We start from the raw sequence: 22,613 nt of genomic DNA, 5'->3' as shown, positions 1-22,613 counted from the left end.
TGAATGTGAGAAATTTAATGGTTTTCCAGGTCTATGAAAGTAGTCTAGGTCTATTCCTTAAAATAAACCTAATACCCAAAACACTGAAAACAGGTAAGGAGCAAGCAGTATCTACGAGATCATTGCACATGGAATTCTGATCAAGCACATATTGTGTCCTGTTTATTAGGAACCGTTTCAATAGTGCCCACACCATTTACAGTGTTGGGAAGTGACGCATTACTGGAATCTGAATACGTTTCAGTAATTTGTAACTGCAATAGTTACTTTTTCAAGTAGGTAACAGATTACATTTTATGTGAAAAACTAACAGAGTACTTTTAGACATTTAAAAAAGGACCAAGTCGTAATGCACAGTATGGAAATCTAGAAAGCACTTCAGTGCAAGTCAAGTCTTGCATGTCACACAAACACGCTTTCACATCGTTTCCCTACAAAATGTCATCAGAGGTGGGAAGGAGTGGGTTCGATAGATCAATCTTCAAAGAATATTTCAAACTGTAGGCTGACCAAACCGAAAAAAATCTCTATTCAAATTTAAACTGTACCTGAGAAGTAACTATTTGTAACTGTAACTAGTTATTTTTTTAAAGTAATTAATTACTGTAAACTAGTTACAATTAAGTAACTGAAATGGATTACTTTTTTAAAATATCCGCTAATATATAATCTTTGTCTTTATTTTTTGTTGTTTATAGAAGGTTAAGCATTCACTGAACAGCGGTGTACCGTTACGGTAATAAAGGCAGTAGTTGAGCAGTTAAATTAATGGAGGAAAAACAGCAGTCTCTTTGGGACTGCAAGCCAAAGCATTGCTGTTCATTTCCATTCGTGCTTCACCAATATTTTCCAGCTGTAACCTTGAGACACCCTTTGGCTGATGAGGAAGGACAATCTGTTTTTCTGTGCAACCTTAAGTTGCAATTCTATGTGTAAGCCAAACAAAGAATGGTTGACTTTGTCCAGTCTTTTTCTTTGGTGTGTGTTTGAATATGGGATTATTATCTATTCACAGACACCAATGTATATTTAGTAGTCTAATAGTTTTGGATTTCTAGAAAATTGATAATTAAGGGTTACCACTGCAGGCAATTATACTGTATATTTAGGGATATCACTTATTAATTTAGCAGGCAAGGTCAGAGTGTAGCTAAGTAAGCAAGACATGCCCAACCCTCAGTGCACAGCATGTATTCATCAGTCAAAATGTTACTTATTGGTTTTTAGTCTATTATTATTATCATCATCATCATCATCTTCTATTAGTATTTTATATTGCATCCATCCTTGTCCTAAACTTCTCTTTGCTCTGCTAAACAGTAATATCAATACTCTAATTCTTCATGCAAGTCCTAGTTTGCAGTTTAATGGCTATTTGTAATAACCAGTATGTTAAAGTAACATGTATTGGACAATATAAAGTGTTTTAAAAGCCAAATGCAGTCTTTTTTATGCTGTTCTTAAACACAGGTGAATGCCCCATCCATCTATCCCTGTTATTAATGGCATCATGTTTATAGTGCTGTGTTCTCAACAAATGTGATTTTTTTGCTTCTTTCCGACTTGACAATATGTGCATTTGAAACCACTCATCTTTTGTAGACAGTCCACTTTTTCAGATTGAAAATTGGACCTCAGTAACAGTTGAACCAATAATAAGATGCGCAGGAGCAAAGGGGCCAGTGGAGTAGGTGATTGCTCAACAAGCTACCTTCCCATGGTCTAGACAATATTAACACACACATAAATAAAATGTTTCAGAAATTGTTAATGGGCCCAGAGGCCTAACACCTACCTACTCATTTACTATGCTACCCAGTTCCCAGGAGAGATTTTAAAAGAGGGAAGACATCTCTTCACATTATTATACATATCACCATTGTGACAGGAATACTGCACAACAGTTAAGTTTTACAATACCGTAATTACATTTGTCAGCCCTGATTGAAAATCCAGCAATGACCATCAATCCTGATAAAAGCTGGGAGTTTGCCCTTTTTTATTTTTATAAAAGCTGGTTCAATAAAGAATTAATTTACTGTAAAATCCGATCACCAGTTGATTGTTGTGTACACTATCTGGGTTTTCCTCTGTAAACTGGACTTGAATGGGTTGACACCATTATCCACAACATCATAGCAAAACATTGTATTAGTTTAACCATCACCCTTTGCCACAACACATATTTAATAATAGCTGGTTATCCGTTGGGATCTGTCATTTTAAATATAAGCCTTATACTGATATTTATTTTATTGTATTCAATTATTTTAAATGAGTAAATTAACTCTATTGGCTTTATATCCAAATTTACTATTTTAATAATCTGGCAAGCATCTATTAGAAAACATGTATGTAATATACAACACATACATCCACACCAGTCCTATCTGCCCAATATGCAATAATTAAAAACACAATAAATATGCATGCTCACATTTACCTGATGGTAGATTTGTATAAAATGATTCAGGTCCAGTGTCAGTACACAGTAATGCTGAGAACTACTTCCACTAAACAAAGTTGCCATGCTCAGATGCATTCTTGATGAGGATGGTGCTCCTGAGTCTATAATGAACAACTGTACCAGCAGGAAGAATGAAAATAAATAAATAAATAAAAGAAATCCCATGAAAAACAAATGCAAATAAAATATTTAAGCCTTCTCCGCTTGGTAAGCACTCTCATTGGTCCTCAATCAGTCCTATAACAATTCAATTTATATTCTGTGGGAAATAAAGTTTAGATATTTGTCTCCCATCTTTATTATTATTTTAATTTTAGCATATTTTAGTAGAAACAATACATTTACACTGAAAACCATTTTAGAGCTGTCTGTGATGTCTGGTTGGGCACACAGGAATCTGACTCTGAACACTGTTCAGTGACACAAATTATTTTTCCTTTGCAACAATTGCTACTGTTAAAATGTATGATACTGCACACAACCAACAGTAAATCTTTCGTGGTTAGATCAGTATTGAAGATGCAGAAAGCTTTTGAGATTGATCTGCACATTATTGTTGCTGTTTTGAGCTATGTGGGAGTACACTTGCTGTATAAGTGTACAACTACACTTTCATACAGTAAATTACTTAATGAAATACTGCCCTGTTGCACATACAAACACACAAATTCTATATTCCAGGACTTCAACTCCTTAAAATAGGAGAACTACAGTATATTTTACCAGAATGTAGTAGAATTTTTATATGGTGCTTTAAAATTAAATTTACAAACAGCAGAACACCATCATTAACTATTTCACAAACTCGCTTCAATGGTTCAGAAAAACACATGCATGTCTCATTCCCCAACATAGTTTCGGCCAATATTACAGTGACATCTGCTGGAATAAACGGAAATAGCAGATATCTTTTACTCTAAAACAGATGTACACACACAGCATATACTCTACAGTAGGGGTCTCCAGTCCTGGTCCTGGAGAGCTACTGGGGCTTCTGGTTTTCATTTCAATCGAGCTCTGTTATGTAATTGCACCAATTATTGGCTTAATTTGTCAAGATGAACATGTGTTCCAGATCTTTAGCCATTGATGACACAGACACCTATAAAACCAGACGATTTGGAGCTCTCCAGGACTAGGATTGGAGACCCTTGCTCTACAGGTAGATTATGTACCCCACAAAGACTCACCTCACAGCCACATCTGGAAGATGGGTTTTCTACGGTTTCATATTCTGTCTACCAACACACACCACAGTACGAAGAAAGAAAGAAAAAGAAAAAAAAAAAAAAAAAAAAAAAATTCAAAATGACACCGGGAAGAAATTGTTTAGTACAACTTCCCCTGGAGTTGAGGATGGGCATATGTAATACATATCACTATTACACAAAAGATCTGCAGCTCTAAACACCCTTCTTTATTAATATCATCATATACAATACAAAATTATGAGTAGATTATTTATTTTTTCCTTCAATGTTCAATGCTCCATGCAAGAGTTGTTTAGAGTGAGAGGCCTGATGAATCTGTTTACAACTGCAGAATAGACTTTACACTTTTGGAAGCATTTATGAGTGTGCAGTGTTTCTTTCTTATGATACTATTGCAATCATCTTGTCTTTCGATATATGGGAAAAGGTATGGATCTTGGGACCCAAAATCTGGAATGATGGGCAGAGGATCAAGACCTTGAAGCACTCTGCTTTGCAGTGCTTGCTTATAATGTACCAGATAGCCATGACCATTACAAAGCTTCACATACATAACAATTTAAAGAAACTGTACTTTGGGATAGTAAATATACTATACCTTCAAACAGGGTGGCATACTGGTTTACATTCAAGTTTTTGTAGATCACTGTGGAAATCAATCACACTTAATAAAGGAGTCTTAAATGTAGCACAGCAAGCTCAAACAACGAGAACAAATCTAGTAAAAACTATATACATACTTATTTTCCAAGACATTTGTAAAAGATGTTAAATAAAAATACCTTTTCAGAAAACAAATAATCATAATTTTGCTTTTACACTCTTAAAAGATCCCTTGTTAGATGTTTATTTGAAATGTACTGATCTTAAAGATAAAGTTAAAATGCAAAAACACATTTTTGAAATAGAACATGACTGAACCAAATATAACGTCAATACCTCAAAGCATTCTTTCCCATACAGAAATCTTAAAGTCATGTGACCTCAATAGCAGCCATACAGGGTCAATGTCAAGGCCACAAACACATTTAACTTGTGCTGTGTAAAACATATTTGTAGCATTCTCCAATAGTGAAACAATGGCTTTACACAGTTGAAACATTTAAATAAAATAAGACTCACAATAAAATCACAGTAAATGACCAGACAAACATATTTAGTTTTAAAATGGATGAGAATTTATGGTCAACAGCCTTTCATTTGTAAACAAACATACATTTCCAATGCAAATTATAATCCCAAAATTAAATATATATCTATTTTGTATTAATCTTATGTATTAGTGTCCACAGTCAGCTACAGATACATATTACTCTGAGAATTAAATACATAATCATTTTTCAAACAAGCAGTAGGGCAGAGACAAGCATTATGTGGGTGGCACATTTGGTTGTACATTAACAAAACATTCTTTCTACTGTAAATGATAACTTTGAGAGATGCCTCAGATGCAAATTACAAACACTTTTTCTTTGTATTAAATTTTCCCTACAATCTTCCTGCAGAAAAGTAGTTCTATAATATTGTTTTAATTAGCATCCTCTTCACTGTACTAACAAGAGCACACAATTTAGAGAGTGCCTCTAGATTCTAGGACGATTTGCAACGGGCTACCTGTTCAGCAAAAGCCACAGAATTCACAGTTACAGCTGATAAGCCTTCTGCAATTTCCTTTTCTTTCTGTAAGTTGCAGATTCAGTGCATTCAGACTGTCCCCAATTACCTTCTGTTTTAAAAGGAAATGTGAGTGATTTGAATTGCACTACTACTGTTTCAATAGAATGGCAAGTCTTCTCAGTACTTTCTAACAAAGCAAAACATCTGTAGGGGAGCTTTCAGCCAAGGCATAAAGAGAGTGCTTAAAATGGTCACTTAGTGAAGTTTTATTATTTTCAACCTTGGGGAAGGTTGAATGTGTTCCACAGAACTGAAAGACAAACAGGCATATACACAAATAAAGGGGAAGAACAGCCAACAGAGCAAAATCACCCAGAATGTGTAGCTTAAATAAAAAAAATAATAATTGAAGTGTTTGAAATGGCTCTGCTCTGTAAAAGTGAATGTCCAAAACTAAGGCTTCTAGTTGTGACAGGCCGGACTTTGGCCAACACCAGAGCCGGGGTCACTGCAGCGGTTTAATAAGGTATAATTTATCTCCATGTTCACTTGTAAAGATGGGAGCCTTTTTGTAGTGTTCCACCAGTTCATCCATGGAGCCAAACTTGCGTTGGCCGATGCAGTACACTCCTTCCGCTAGCTGTACCTTGAAATGCTTGTTCTTTCCTGAAGCTTTCAGCGATACTGAAAAGTCACTAGGCTGTGAAGAGAGGAAAATAATTTAATAGAAACAAATGATTTAGCTAGTTACTGATAGATACAAAGGTCACAGTTAGAAGCTGGTTCCTGACTCCTCCCATGGTCTATTCTGCCCAGTAGTCCTGCATGTGGAAAGCCACTTAACATCCAATCTCCCATTAAACCAAATATAAAAAAAGCTGTTTGTTCTCAGTTAGCCTTAATAATAACTTCCTTTGAGAAGTAAAAGATACAATATGTCATTCAATTAACTTTCTTCACAGACAATTTCTTATAAAGTAATTACACCACATTTGTAAAGTATATTACTCCACTTCAATGTTGAATTTTAGCCTACTGCAATGAATGAATCGAAACATGGATGCCACCTTGTGTTTGATTAAAATAACTACACAAATAAACAAATAATCTTATTTCAAAGTCTTGGCACCCCTGCTTTAGTATTGCTAAATGTATTATATTATATCTGTAAGTGGGAATGCCACATATAACACCTTGGATTTGTTGCCTCAAGGTCGCACAATGTTAAAAAAAAAAAATAGGAGATCAAATCTGCTGTTCAATTAAGAAAAAAATAGCTTCAAGATCTATTCTGCTTTTAATGCTTCCCTATATTTGAGAATCAAAAGAAACTTAACACTTATATTTGGATAAAATTCACTAGATGTGATCGAAAAATACAAACTCTGTTTTAGAGCAGGTGCAGTGACTTTTTATTGTGCTGATTAACAACTGACATCACGAAGATGCTGCAAAATGATCTGTCGATCTTGGGCAGATGTTGTGACTCTTAGTCTACCAGTTCGTGGCATGTCATTGACAGAGTGTGTCTGGTTATACTGTCTCACCAGGTTTGAAATTGCTGGCTGTGAGCACCCAAGACGACGAGCCACAGTACGCTTCCCTAGTCCAGCCTCCAACATGCCAATTGCACGAAGGCGATGCTCTCTTGACAGTTCAACAACTGAAATCACTCCATATCCAGTGTCCAATCAACTGTCTCACTAATTAGGTGATTAAGTGCATATGCTTCAGTGATAGTCACTCAAGCGTGTCATGGTCAAGGATGAATGATCAAGTGATTAAAAAGAAACCAAAAACATTGTCAATGCCCATCATTTATATACCTTATTTTTTTCGAAAATAAATGTTTTAATAGTGATAAGTTTCTTTTGATGCTTGGTGTGTGTGTATATATATATATATATATATATTTTAATAAAACTTGCACCCACTTGGGTTCTTTGCCCCTTTAAAAATAGACCCAGGACACATAAACGGAGGTTTTTTTAAAACAATTTGCGCTATTTTTTTTAATAATCACAGAAAAACAAAATAAACAAAACAAACACCTAGCTCTTTCTTGAGCATTAACTAAAACATAGAACAGGAACCTAAACTATCTTGCAGGACAGCTAAGCCGTTTCCTTTTCATATGCTTGTGCACACTGTCAAGCGGGTTCTCCACACAGCAGCCCCGAGCACACTGGCTGCTTTCTTTAAATACCCTGCACCTGGCTCTAATTTACAATGATAGCTAGGTGCAGGGGATAATAACTAATCAATAAATTATAATTAAACAATTAAATTCAATCAATGTGCATTTGCACATGGTTTTCATGCAGGGAGGATATTAACCCCCTCCCTGCTATCTTACAATATATATAAATAATAATATAGTGATGCATTGTAATAATCTTCTTTGTTGTTACCCTAAAACATTCTAAATAGTTTGGCTTCATGTAAAATGTAACAAAATAAAGAAAACTGAATGGTGAGAATAATAAGTGTACCCCCCCCCACCCCTCCCCCCTGCAGTGCTACATATCAAAGTTATTAACTGGGGATGATCAGGCATGGCAGAGCCTGAAGCAGACACCACTTACCGATGACTCGCTATCCCGAACGAGGAAGTCCCCCTCTACCCCTCGCTCATTAAGGGCGCATTCTGCTTGGTGCCGCGTCACATTCCCATAGTACCAATCCTGTCCTGCAAACTTGCCCGTGGGAGAGGGTCCAGTGCAGCTTACCTGAGGAGCGTGAGAGCTGCTCATGACAGGGCCATCGCTTACAATGACCACATAGTTTTTGGGTACCAACCCTATCTGTCCTCTTGAGTTTTTACATTTCCACCACTCTGGGTCATTCTCAGGCTTCTCAATCACCTCCATGCTCTCCCCCTTTTCAAAATTGAGCTCCTCCTCAGTGACAGAGCTGAAAGGGTACAATGTCTGGACCAAGTGGAGGACCTTGGTACTCTGGCCGTTACTGACGGAGGGCCCCTGCCGGGAGGTGAGGAAGCTAGGGGAGTCAGCCGTGGACTCCTCCCCCTCCTCCACTACATAGTTGGAGGGGAACCAGCCCACTTGTCCATTGTAGCTGCCACGCCACCAGCCGTCACTGCACTTCTCCATTACTGCCACCCGCGTGCCCTTCACCAGGCTCAGCTCGTCCTCCCGCTCCGCCACATAGGCGAACTTCACGTAGGCGGGGATATTGAGGTCGTAGATGCGGGCTGCGCTGCTGCCATTGGACGGGTACTCTGCATCTGTGCTGGGGGTAGGCGACGCATCTCGCGCACTCGTCTTCCTCTTTGTTTTGCCCAGGCCTGAAAAAAAAAAAAAAAAAAAACACAAAAAAAAGGTCAGCTGTAGATGTTTTCATGCTCTCAAGAACTAGTTTTAGTGTGTTAAACATTATGAAGTAAACAAAATGCAGCACGGGTAAATTGCAAATTAGCAGCTTTACTGTAGGCAGAAATATGAGGTAGTTGTATTAAACAGATAGGGAAACTGATTGCTGTTGAAAGATAGTGACAAGACAGTTTCCAGAATTCTGATGCACATACTGAGATTCCCCAGTCGACTGCAGAATAAAATAAACTGTAAGAATACCCAGAAGCACGACTCGTTCATTTCCATATCATTCAACCTCTCTTTCAAAAAAAGAAAAAAGTTCAGTTTGTAACGGTCTGCAAATTCACACTAACTGATCTTTAAAGACCATCTTTTTCTTCACATAATTATAAAAAAAATAAAAAAAGAAGTTGAATTGTGAAATTCCCTCAAACGACATTTTAATTTCAGATTTTTTACATTTGTAATCTGAAATAATGGTCAGTTAACACACAGCAAGTAACAGCTGTGTATACTTCACTTCTGAAGAGTCTTCTGGTAAATGATTTCATTGTTATTTTCCGAAACACAGCTTGTGTGGTGAAGCTGTAAAATGTGGACATGAGAAGTTTTTCCTCTCCAAGTTGCTAAGCAGTAATTTATTCATGGAATCTGGCGGGACAAACAGAACTTTAGAAACAAACTTATGCTCCATAACTATGTGATGATGCAATATTTTATAGGCTATTTTTATACAGTATTTGTTTTTACCTTCTCCAATAAATCAGTTCAATAGTACAAATATAAAAAAAGGTGACAACCAGCCTTTCATAGATTTAAAAACTGCATGGTGGGTTTGAGGTTCTACATATTTTTAGTCAAGGGGACGTTTTGGAACTATCTGGTACTAAATCATTCAGATCTGGAATATGAAGGAATGCCTCTTTGTCAGTCAGCAGAGGGAGCTGTCCCCACAACGCATTACAGTCACAAATGAAAAACAGACAGTTTGAAGATAGTTCATCACAGTTTGTCACAAACATAAAAAAAAACCCAAAAACCTGGAGGTGTATTTAGGAAAGGCAGTTTGCTGCCTCTTGCAGCTTCATCTGAGCTGCTATAAAACATTTCACTGGATTTAGTCAGTCAAAAAGCATGGGCACCCTATGCGTAAACCTTAACCACTTTCTACTACAACAAAAAGCAAAATACACAATTTCTAGTAATTTAACAAATAATCTTATCTCAAAGTTTTGGCACTCCTGCTTTAGTATTTCGTGTGTCCTCCTTTAGCTTTTATTATGGCTTTCAGACATTATAATTCTTAACCTGTGTGTTTCATCTTGTGGGTAAAATCTGGGTCCATTCTGTGTTACATATTTCCTTCAGCTCAGACAGACTGGATACACAAAGCTTGGCTAGAGCTTTTTTCAGATGAGTTCAAAGCATTTCTATTGGATTGAGATCTAGTGACTGCGAAGGCCATTTCCGAACTTATCTTAGTTTTCTTCAAGAATTCCAGAATTGGCTTAGCCGTATGCTTTGGGTCGTTGTCATGTTGGAAGAAGAATGGTGTGCCAATCAGTCTATGAGCAGCTGCTATCATTGTACTTTGTAGAATGCTCTGATACATGACTGCATTCATTCGATCTTCAATCACATTAAGGTCTCCAGTCCCTGAACTGCTGATCAAACCACCACTATGTTTACAGTACAGTAACTGTAGGTAAAAGGTTTTCTTCATTAAAAGCTTTCTCTTTCTCTTTTTTTTTTTTTTTTTTTTTTAAATCTCCAAACATACTGTGGTCCATTTTTGGGGAAAAGTTATATTTTACTCCAGTTGGACCAGAGCATTTTGTTGAAGAACACTTCAGATTCCTGTTTGTATTTCTTGGCACATTTTAGATGGTTTGTTTTTATGAATTTTCTTTAAAAAAAATCATGAGACAGCTGTATATATTCCTTCACTTCTGAAGAGTCTTCTGGTAAAGGTCTACGTGCACACAACTCTTCTGTGTTCAGGTGACTTTGTATAGTTCTTCCGTGCACCATTATGCCTGCTGCTTCTAAATCTTTCTTTAGAATAGTCCAATTAAGTGTTCACAAATTAGCTTCAGTGTTTCTTTCAGTGCCCCATGATTCAACTTTTAATTTCTTAATTTGAAAACATTTGAGAATTATAGAACTGCAGAAGCTATTGAGCAGTCCTCCTTGGTCCACAGGTATTAGGAATCCCCACATCTTTTGTTCTGTGCCATTCACACCTTCAGCAGGATGGCACAGCATGTATTATTTACATTTCTAACTAGAAAGGGCTTCTCTCTCTATCCATGAAAAAAAACAGCATTGGGGACTGTAATGTGTCTGTGAACCAACATGGAAGAGAGGGCTGATATACCTTCAGACACTTGAAGCTAAGAACATGTCTTAGCAACAAAAACACAAAACTGATACAGCCGATCAGCCGGCTCCATGATAGAGAGAGACTGAAGGAAAAGCCCAGACCCCTGACATCATTTCTACCATTCTGTGAATTAGGTGCGCAAAGGCTAATTCCTCTTTGTAAGCTCTAATACATTCTAAAAGTACAAAGCGCTCAAATGTTTCATTACAGAATGGCTGATTAAACACAGCCTACTCACACTAATTAACTGGGATTTAGATAACTGCATTTCTGACACTCTGGGGGATGTGATTTTCAGCAAAAAGAAAACCACCTACAGTAGCAGGACACCCATGCGCACAGACGTATTTAAACATCTGTATGTTACATTCAATCATACCTCCACCTTTTGTAAAATTCAATGAGTAGCAGGCCAGCTATCCAGTACGAGTCACAGAGAGGCTAAGATGGCCTGTCATTCACCTTGATTGTCTATATTTAGGACCACATGTATCTGATAAAGTAACAGGAATGACAGAACTGTGTGTGGCTCAGATTAAGAAGAGGTAGGGCCTGGTATTATGTTTCATGTTAACAATCCCAATTTATAAATAGGGCACACATTTTAGGTTAAGCAGCTACCTTTAGGAGAGCAGGGTACTGAAACATGTTTAAAACAAAAAGGAGGCCATTTAACAAATCTAAACAGCAACAAAAGAATATCAGTACAACTAGTCAAATGAAATAGATCTCTGTCTGTCAACCTGCCTGTTGATACTCACTTAACAGAAAAGAACACTCTGATACTGTAGGACATATGCCTCCGATCCAGTAGCTCATGGGTTTAACCTTTATTTAAAAAAAATAAATAAAAAATGGAGAGGTGCCACTTTATCAAATAAAACGTGAAAGCAAAGTCTGTGTTGAATGCAAGACGTTATCCCCACCTTATAAAAAGGTACAATAACCAAACATCTACTATGTGAAATAAATACATGTTCTAAAATATAATCATCTGCCTTTGCATAATGCCACTCCCTCTACTTTTAATTGGCCCCCAGTCTACAGCACTTGCCTCACTGTTTGTTGGTGCAGAATTACAATCCTTATCAAAAATGCACTCCTTTGAGCTCAGCTACAGTAAGTCATGATAGAATCACCGGAAAACCACTTCAAATATATATTGTTTTAAAAGGCTTTGAATGCAAGTTCTTGGAGGAAACTGCTAGCTGTGCTCTTATCTCCCATCACAGCAATTCAACAATCAATTTGAATGAGTAATATGCCTAACAAGCTTGAATACAAAACCCAATTTAGTCAAGTGCTGGCTGTGGGGAGTAGAAAGAGGCGTTGGAGATGTACAGACAAGGCTTAAAAATACTAAATATAGTTTGGAAACTTCTGAAATTATTATTTACTGCTCAACTACATCCAAATTAGGTCAGACTAACATATATATAATCATTGAAGCTGCTGCAACAGCAAAAACCAAGAGCAACTCCTGAATGCCTGACCAGGATGCTCAAAAAAGACTTCAAAATATCATATGAATTTCATGAAACACTGTCTAAATCAGCCAACCAAGCCATAAGTAATGTTTATAAGAGAAAGGAATCTCGTGATGTATCCTACATGCAAAGCAGGCCATTCTGAACAGAAAATATTAAATAGTTATGTAGGATAAGGCCACTATTTCTTTTACAGTGGGACCCAGCGGCTGAACAGAAAGACAGAATCTCAGCAGCTTTTTAAGGTTTTTCTTCCAGCAAAACCCAAGAGGTGAAAAAAACACATTAAAAAAACAAACAACAAAATAAAAATAAAAAGAGCCATATAAACACCTGAAAATTGTGGTGTTTAAGTCATTTGCTGCCTGTACTCAGCAGTCCTACCCCTTCCTCATTTTTACAGTTTAATTCTATTTTGCCATGGTCTAAAGGCTCCATGCAGTGAGTGGGAGTAAGTGAGGAGCAGGGATGCAGCAGGAGAGCTTGCATGACTGTTCATGGAATAGAAGGTCAGTGCAAAGTCAAGGAGAGGGGCGGGGACTGCAGACTGTACAGTAGCTTGCTGAGAAAAGAGAGCATGATGATTCATTGTGTTCATCAGTGAAAGGTAGACCACCACAAAGGCTAAATAAGCTTGGAAAAACAAGGTCTCCGAAAATGTTTACAAATAGGTCAATAAGGGTAACATGAATCCTGTATGCAAAATTAGAGCCATCGGTAACATTCACCAAGACCTCCAGTAAAATAACCAGGGCTAATGTTAAATTTGCTGAGATTTATTTTTTGAGAATAGGGAACACGAATCAATAACTTAAAAAGTCCAGCATTTTCAGTGTAAACTTAGACAACAGTGTTCATAGAGATTTCTGAAGTCATTAGATTAGAGTTATTTCTGCCTCAAATGGACAGTGATTTACGACCTACTTAAAGCACTCGTTTGTATTCTAGGCAGTACTTGCCTGAAAAAGACTAGAAAGAAACAACTAAGGAACAATAAAGATACCTTCAAAATCTACACTTTGAGCCGTTTACTTCTAGATCAGCAATATTTACTGGTTTACTTTGTTTCAGAAAAAAGTAACATTCTGCAGCTCCGCAGAAGCTTAGAAAATGTGTTCTTTGATGCAGTAAACTGCCATTCATCCTGTCGGAAACACAGCCTTCACATCATTATTTTCTTGAGTCTAGCTGGCTTTGCCACACATTAGATGTGAGCTGTTTGCAGAACTGCAAAGTTCACACTGCTGCATAAAAGTAATCTGTTTACTGCTCATGCAGTTATGGGCACAGCATAAGGCAGTAAGTGTGCTTATAAAAGCAGGGGCAGTTTGCTTCCTCCCACAAGCTGTAGGGCTGCCGATAGAAAACACTGCTCAACATACTGTAGGGTCTGAAAGGAGGTCATGGTACTCCGTCTATAAATCTTAGCAATTTCTCTCTAAAGCACATACTGTGTTTCAATGCCAATATAAACATTGTTTCCAAATTTGAACAAAAAGGGCTGTACAGTACATACTGTACTAGGGTGGGAAGAGATCATCATCTGCCTTGATTTATTTTTCAGGGGTTTCACGGAACCCGTGCTAGCAAACTCTCAGCCAACTCCACTGTGACCGGTGGCCTCATACAGGGAGGTATTCAGCTTAGCCTCCGAACTAACCTGCCAGCAAAGCTACCTCCTACCGTCCATCCACAGTCAGTCAATTAAAAAATGAAAAGGCAGAAGAAGCTTATTTATATTCTCATGCAAAGACACGGTTGTTCAAAGAAGAGAATAAAGCAAGCGAGTTCCGAGAGGCTTCATCCGGCTATTTTGAAGATCAAAGGAGTGCTGCTTCAAGGCAAATCTCAGGTGTGAATACTTGTGTGGTATTTAGAAATATATATATAAAAAAAACTGTACGAGAAATGTACTGTCTGAAAAAAAAAAAAAAAAAACATATTAAAAGTCACAGACTGACATGTACCTAAATAGGCTCATGGTAAAATATGAAAACTCACAACAATTCATATTTCATTTCACACTTGTCCAGTGATGTCAAATCTGGCTTACATTCTGGCTGGCATTTGCTACATGTTTATTTAAGATAATGTCAGTACAAGATTGTGACCTTATATTATACACTACAAATGAGTCCAGGGCAGCTCCAAAGACTGAACATGTGGCAAGTTGTGTTGCTTTTGTATTGTGCATTGCTATTCAAAAATAAAACAATGTCGTTCTCAATGGAAACTTATATAAAACATTCAACATGGATAAAACCTAGTTCCCAATGAGTAAAAGGCTGATAATTTGCCCCACTGAGCAATCAAGCCATTACTTCTTAACGTCTACAAAGGGACTGGCGTCTGTATGTGTGGGAATTGATCTAGAGGATGTTTACTGAAGGCGGCTGCCCTTGCATTGTGAGCAAAAATAATCCTCTCTGCTGTTCGGAGAATATTAAATAACCAGTATAATAATATTACTTCCTAATCAGATAAGAAAAGCTGGTGCCTGCTACCACACACCAACAGCCAGTATTTTTTTAAGCATAAATCTGTGGAAGATATTACTAGAACACATTATATTTGTCTAATGTGTTAATGTAATCTACTCTGTAATCACCTAAATATTGCTAGAAAATATATTATTTTTTTATACCTTAAAATGAATGTGTATATACTGTGTTTATAACTGAATACATTTGAATGTATTATCAAACGTAATGTGTACCTAATCATAATATATTGCTCAATACAGGAGGTTGTGTGGTCCAGTGATTAAAGAAAATGGCTTGTAACCAGGAGGTCCCCGGTTCAAATCCCACCTCAGCCACTGGCTCATTGTGTGACCCTGAGCAAGTCACTTAACCTCCTTGTGCTCCGTCTTTCGGGTGAAACGTAGTTGTAAGTGACTCTGCAGCTGATGCATAGTTCACACACCCTGGTCTATGTAAGTCGCCTTGGATAAAGGCATCTGCTAAATAAACAAATCATAATAATAATAATAATAATAATAATAATAATAATAATAATAATAATAATATTTGTGCACAACTGAATACTGAAACATAAGTAAAAAGAAATAGAAACTAAAAAAATACATGTATGTGTGCAGACTGGTATGTAAATTATCTTTAAAAAATAAAACAAAAATATGCTTAAATTGATTAAAAGAGTTTATTAAATTGGGTAACCATTCACTGTAATGTCCAATTTAAATGACCTACTGTGGTGCAGAAAACCATTGAGCAACATTTGACTCACAAATGACATACAACATATTTACAAAAGAACAATGAGCAGGCTTATTATTATTTTAAACAGAGTAACCCCTGATCATCAGTTACTGAAGCAACAAGAATTCTATTACATACACATTAACCTGACTGCCCTGGTAAATGTTCCCCTGGCAGCTAGGTGCCTTGGAGCCAGGATTGGAAACAGGGAGAGGGGAGACGAAACAAACAAAAAAAAAATCTGTACAAGATATAATCAAAATATCACACAAATATAACAAGCTGATTTAAAACACACACACACACACACACTTTCTTCAGAGGGTGCTTTTAAATTATTAAAGCTAAACGAAAGAACTGCATCAACTGTCAATCAAGAGCTGTGGATATGTTATTATTTATTATTTTAAAAAGGACTTTGTTGTATTCAAACTGTGGGATAAAAATAGCTAGTTTTAAATGGTCTATTAGCAGACTTCATTTATGAACCTGGTAGAAAAGAGTTTGAAAATAATGGTTTTTGTTGTATTCCTCTTACTTTCCACTAATGTAGGTGTTGAGTTTGTCTATGACTGTTTTTATAACACAAAATGAAGGCCAATGGTGATACAATACCTGTGTTACTGAAGGGTCAAATTGTATGTTTGAAATAAGGGTTATGAAAGTTTATGTATGAACATGATGGTCACTTCTAATATAGCACAATTTCTGTAAAAGAAAATGTTTGTGGATTATAATTTAATTTTTACAATACCTAGATTCAACCTACATTTATTCCAATCGATAGACAGCTCAAGAAAAACCAAATGCTGTTATGAAACTCTACTGTCTAGGGAATGGTTTTTATTCAACTTTCTTTCTCCAGCTCCCCCGACTGACTCTCTTCTGACTAAAAAATGACACATTGAGAGCAGAAATAAAATGCCCTAAACTAATCACTTCTCATTGCTGAGGGAAAAATGTAAAGCATTTTCCTTGATACAATCTGTGATTTCAGTTGCAAATTACTGGTAAAGAATGAAATCTAGAGTAGGCTGCAAACCTGCAAAAATAACAAGGTATGGAAACATTCATTCCACTCAGCCATGACAAAAAACATAGCATAAGTTGTCAGTGCCATGAAAAAGAATGAGGAATTTCCAATGCAAAATAAAATAAAAAAAATAAAAAACAGACAATCAATTCCCAGGATATAACCTTCACCACAACTGGATAAATCATTCTCAAGATAGAACTAAAAATATCAGTGTGGCAGTGCTACCTGTATATCACTGTTATAGGTGTTTGGATTAACATAAGTCTTCAACTGAACGTATATCTAATATCTACTGTCCCTGCACACTTGATTACACTGGGTAGAGAATTCCAAAGATCCTGAACATAGTATCTAAAAGTCCTAGGACACCAGCTCTCTAACCCAGGGACTGCCAGACTCAGACTGCGGCCATATATCCTGGCATAGGATAGGACCTGATCATTTGAGAAGCTTGCTTAAATAAACACCATTTTGAGATGGTTTTAATGGTTTCATTTTTGGATTCTCTGTAAAGGTACTCGTGTCAGGGGATTGATTATTGGGTAGGTCAACACTCAACTCTTTGTTTTATAGTTGGGAGGTGGTTTACTATTCGTTGAATGGCGAAGACTAACAGCTGGCAGCAAAACAAATAAAAACTTGCAAGAAAATGCATTTATTTTTATCTTGATGGGTTTTTATCTCACGTTTTTTTCTAAACCACAGTTAGCACTCCATTGGGATACGAAATGATGCCAAAGCTATACAATGTACTATTATATAAAATTGCTTCTTGGGGAATTGCAATACACACTCACACCAACTGCATCTCTGATGAACTGCAACTTGTACATGTGATATTGTGTCAGAGATCGCTTTTTCAACTTTAAAAATGCATCCTACACTTTAAAAGTTAAATACAACCATTACGTGAACATTACCACCAATTACTGTGACAAAGACCAAAATACACAATTTCTGGTAGTTTAACTCTTTAATACAGTGTTACATATAATGATTTTGATAAAGCTTTGAGAAACGAATATACAAACGAATATCTGAATCTTGAACGTATATCCGAACATGAATGCCCAAAGCAAATGACAAATTGAACTGGTGTCATGGAGGGAACAGACAGATGTTCTTTTGCAGCCCTCTAAAGACGTCTGTCAGGATTAGATGTGTAAACAGGCAGAGTTGCGTTAGTCCATGAAATTGTCCCTGCAGTCAAACTACTCAAAGCTTCGTTTTGCCGTCTACTTAGATTTTCTATTAATGCTGCAAGTTTGTCACACAGGAAAATATAAGTGCCAATTCCCCCCCTAAAACGTCGAAGACTTTGGTAAGCAAAAGCACATATTTGCAATCTTGACCAGTTCAATCCTTTGCCTCTCTTTCTGAAATTGTCTGAAAAAACAGCCTATTTGAACTGTGGTTTTATGATGTGAACTACTATATAAGACAACATGAAATTTGAGTTTTGGAGAATAATGGTGTTCCCCCAAAATAGCCATTTGGAGCCATAAAGGACGTCTGCTGTCAGATAATGGGACAGCCAACTGGCGGGTAAATTTGGTGAGTTGCATAAATACCACGTAAGTAACACCAGGATGTCTGTAAACGTGTCCGATTTCTTTTAACTGCAGTGTCAGCAGGGTGCCTTATTTTTTCTAGGGAATGAAAAAATATTTAAAAAATCTGCATGCAACTGAAGCAAGTTAAATGTGCTCTTTTTTTTGCCTTCGCATTCTAAAGCAGAGCACCCAGCCTGTGGTCCAGGGACCTCTTGTATTCTGTGAGTAAATCCCGACTGGTTTACTGCAAAGTTCCAAGATTAGTCTAGAATATACAGCCCATAAAAGGTACTGTATCAAAACATGGAATGACTGAAATCTGCTGTGAAATTGGAGTTTTGTGTTTGTCTCTGTGGTGTAGGACATAATGTAATCAGAGTAAATCTGAGGTGTCCAACACTAACTATAATGTAAAAGAGTGCTTTTACTCTGTACTTCAAGACAGCTGTAACATCAGTAAAAAAAATACTATCACCTGTGGGTACAGGAACAGAGACAATGAACTATATGCAGAATAATGAAAACACTACCAGAATACTAAATTAATTGCCTTCCTAAAAAGTAACCATTCTCCTGCCTATCTAACAGCTTTACATGTCTCACTGTAGTCAGCTATCTGCTGAAGGTTATTCATTCAGATGCCTGATGATTTTATCATACAACGCTGGCTGTTATCTTAAACATTCAATCGGGCTGACAGCTTGCTTGAACTCATGTTATGCCGGAATTAACTTTCTTATGGTAGGTGATGTAGACTAGATTCATTCTTTCTGATCCTCTTGGTTTAACACAAACTGAAGATGAGCATTTACAGTTGGTGTACCCTTTAATATTATACTAATACTGACAGTTGAGGCTTATAGAGAAAACAATATTAACTTGAGGGTTGAAAAAGAGACCGCGAGTGTCAATATTTGTTTTTATCAAGCCCAAGCTGGTGTATGATGTCAGAGGTCTACGCCAGCTGGTCATGTGAAGTTGTGTTTGCCATCTTTTTGATCCGAGGACTCTTGTACTGCAGCGGTCAGTGAAAACTGCTGAAGCTGCAAGAGCATTTTGATTGGGGAGGGTTTGACAACTGTAATAAAACAGCATGCTATATAAACATATGCAAGTTCTGTGTTACGTAAAAACAAACAAAAAAGGCCTTTTATTTTTATTCTTTTGCATGTTTGCTCTTGTTACTTATGACCATGTACCAAAAACAGAGATTGTGCTATTCCAGCAAATGGCTATGCTTGTGTGGAGGTGTGCTGCAGGTTCCACAGGGGGCTGCAGGTTCTGTAAGTTTGGGTTCATTATGCTGGCATGGACAGCCACCTATTATTCCTCTGAAGGTCAGGATAACAGCAAAACACACCATGGAAATTACAGCTGACCAGGTCTATTACTAGCACTTCAACTAGCCTGCTGGATGGGGATGGTTTCAGAATAAAGTGCTGTTGCACAATAGCTCAAGATTTTAAAAACTATACAGCAATGAGAGGAACAAATATTAGTTCCTATTCACACAGCTTTAAAAAAATATTAATATGGTAGGTATGGTATAAATTCCAGGGCCCTCCTTACAAAGTGTTATCAAAGTCTGTATTTATGAATACAATACAAAGCTGTATTTTATTTGAGAAAAAAAAGTACCTATATAAAATAAAATACAAGTTTAATAAAATAAAATACGAGTTTAAGCTTTATGAATTGTCCACTATATATATTTTTACACATTTTCTATATTCATGAAAATGTGTGGGTCTGTCCTCTTTCCTACCCAAAGATTATGTTTCACGGTGTAAAATATTTGCTATTCATGCATAATTGCTCCTTGCAAATAAACTCTGATACCTTGCTCCATAAACTTAAAATCCAATGCATATGACTTTTTTTTCCCCCTGCATCTTTGGATCCCCTTATGGACATCTGAGTTAAGATGAATAAGGGTCTACAAAACGTTTCCATTATTGTGACCTAAATGCTCCTTTCAGCACAACAAATCTCTAAACTGGAACCCTGTTGTATGGAACACGGACGTTTCATTACAAGGTCAAACAGCCTTGCTGCAGGATTTAAGTGGTCTGTTAATTCAAAAACACAGTCCGAATTTTTATTTATTTTTTATATCACTTATACCGATGAATTTTTTCGAAAGTAAGATTACAGCTTACTTTCCACGTGACGTATGGAAATGCTTCATCAACAGCAACAATTCAGATCAACAAGGCGGCTGCCACCTTCATTTTTTATGTTTAATTGACCAAAAGCATAACACACAAACCTCAAAACCTCAAGCTTACCATTTAATATTTCTCCCCAGACACTGGAGTTTTGTATTACACAAATAAGCATTATGACACACATAATATCCATTCTTAAATTTGTGTTTAAATTTCTATTCTAATTATGTATTTATGATTTTGGAGACCTAGAAACATTTACAGCTCTGAATAACAAATGTTATTTGTTAAGCCGTACTCTGGAGTCATACTCAGCTTTATATTACTGTCATAAAATACTCAAGTGGCAGGACATTTAAACAAGGATGACCATAATAAAAACGAACTCACTCTTCACTTATTACAATTTGCTGCAGACACAGATTTTATTTCACATTTGAATCATTCTGAGCCAAATGATTTATGCACACTTTACGTTCAATCATCTCAGATTTAACTGCCAGCTTTTACAAGGGGTTTGCAATGAGGGCACCTTATACAGTACCATCAGAAAGTGCAGCTTTTGTCTGATATTGGTAACTATTCCAAGAGTATGTTCCATGCAATAATTTGCATAGAAGTGAACAGTGTATCACGTGTAAACTTCTGAAACATTTTCGTAATTTTCTGATAGGTGGACTTAAGGCAATTTACATGACATCTTTCTGGGTTGATTTTTTTGCATTAAAATCTGAAATGGTTGAGAAATCCCCCACTGTATTTCTAAATTGTATTTACACGCTTTTGAAAGGCACATTGTAGTACTGGAACTCTATTTGTGAGTTAGTTACTCCAGTGGTTTACAGTACATATCTCCCAAAATTGAAAATCTATACTTTGGGGAGTTTTCAGTCAGCATCCAGGGAAAGGGGAAGGATATTATTAGTCATAATATCGCATTTTAAAGTTCTTGCTCTTTCACATGAATTGCTTGTTTTAATACATCACCATAATTACTGTATAATATCCTTTACATACCAACCTCCAGGGTAATGTCCAATGCCAGGCTTAGCAGACATGTCACACTGCATTTAAATATTTCAACATAAAAACACTCCACAACCAATCCAGATATACTGTATGAGATAACCTCCACATTGCTTTATTACACTAATAACTCACCTTTAAGCAGATTAATCAGGTTGCATGTATAGCATACATGAACGTGTAATTCTTCCCAGTGTGTTGCACTGTACGGTGGAAATAAATATCACTTCACCTTGTCCACTAAATATTTGTGTTTTAATAAAAGATTTACATGTAATTTCACCAACACAGTTGAATGGAGAGATAAACACAGGTGAGAAGACAAACCTTCAGGAGGCTCACATGGATCAGGCATTTTGAATTGGGCATAGATTATTCCATGTCCATATTGCCTATGCTTGTTGGATAAGATCCATGGTTATACCAATGCTTTTCCCATGGTAGACTCCAAAGCCATGATTTAGGCAGGATTTGAATCTAGGTCTCTAAGTGGATAAGCCATCTATGAAGCCAACCATGCTCCCTACTAAATCAATGCCACCATACAGTTTGGATCTGCTATACCTGAGTAAAGAGCATCACTATATGCTTTCATGACAACATCAGGCTTACCTAGTGTGTCTTTAAGGTTTTTTACAAGGGATCCTTTCTTCAAGCTGTTCTTGCGCTCCACGTAGTTTGACGGCACGTAGCCCGTCCTATTGGACGTGTTTCTTACCCTCCACCACGTTTTCGAGTCGTCGAGGAGCCACAGCCTCTCATTTTTCTTGATGTCAAGTTCTTGGTCCTGTTGCGCTGTGTAATCCCACTTGGCTATAACAATAACCTCTTCTGTCATCTTTCATGGAGTCCTTCTGCCAACAAAGACAGAGTAGATAGACCATGGTTAGAGTAATAGACAAAACAGCACTGCAAATAAATTAATATTATCCCCGTCTATATCAGCAAATAAATAGGTACCTAAAGCAGAAATCCACTCTGTCAGAAATTAACTGCAAAAAAACGTAAAAATCATGTCGCAAGCCAATCAGAATACTGTGTTTCCTGCCTAATCGCTTAATTACAATTTATTACCAGTAACCCAAATGGTGCATGGTTTAAAGTTTGCT

General features: G+C 36.8%; 1 protein-coding gene across 2 annotated transcripts in view; it reads right to left on the bottom strand.

Annotated features, from left to right (window-relative positions):
• Positions 1-3,863: 3,863 nt before the first annotated feature.
• The window catches only part of LOC117406662 (cytoplasmic protein NCK2), a 55,162-nt gene continuing 36,412 nt past the window's right edge, over positions 3,864-22,613 (bottom strand). For both annotated transcript variants that reach the window (XM_034010870.3, XM_034010869.3), the window contains exons 2-4: positions 22,117-22,358; positions 7,881-8,602; positions 3,864-5,995 (exon numbers count right to left, since the gene is read on the bottom strand). In XM_034010870.3, coding sequence (XP_033866761.2) covers positions 5,801-5,995; positions 7,881-8,602; positions 22,117-22,342 — 1,143 coding nt within the window. In that variant the 5' untranslated portion in view covers positions 22,343-22,358 and the 3' untranslated portion in view covers positions 3,864-5,800. The remainder of the gene's footprint in view (positions 5,996-7,880; positions 8,603-22,116; positions 22,359-22,613) is intronic.

This window comes from Acipenser ruthenus, chromosome 8 (genome assembly GCF_902713425.1).
Source record: "Acipenser ruthenus chromosome 8, fAciRut3.2 maternal haplotype, whole genome shotgun sequence".
In the NCBI taxonomy this organism is placed as follows: domain Eukaryota; kingdom Metazoa; phylum Chordata; class Actinopteri; order Acipenseriformes; family Acipenseridae; genus Acipenser; species Acipenser ruthenus.
Note: the sequence above shows the minus strand (reverse complement) of the source record. Positions and strands in the feature narration are given on the sequence as shown.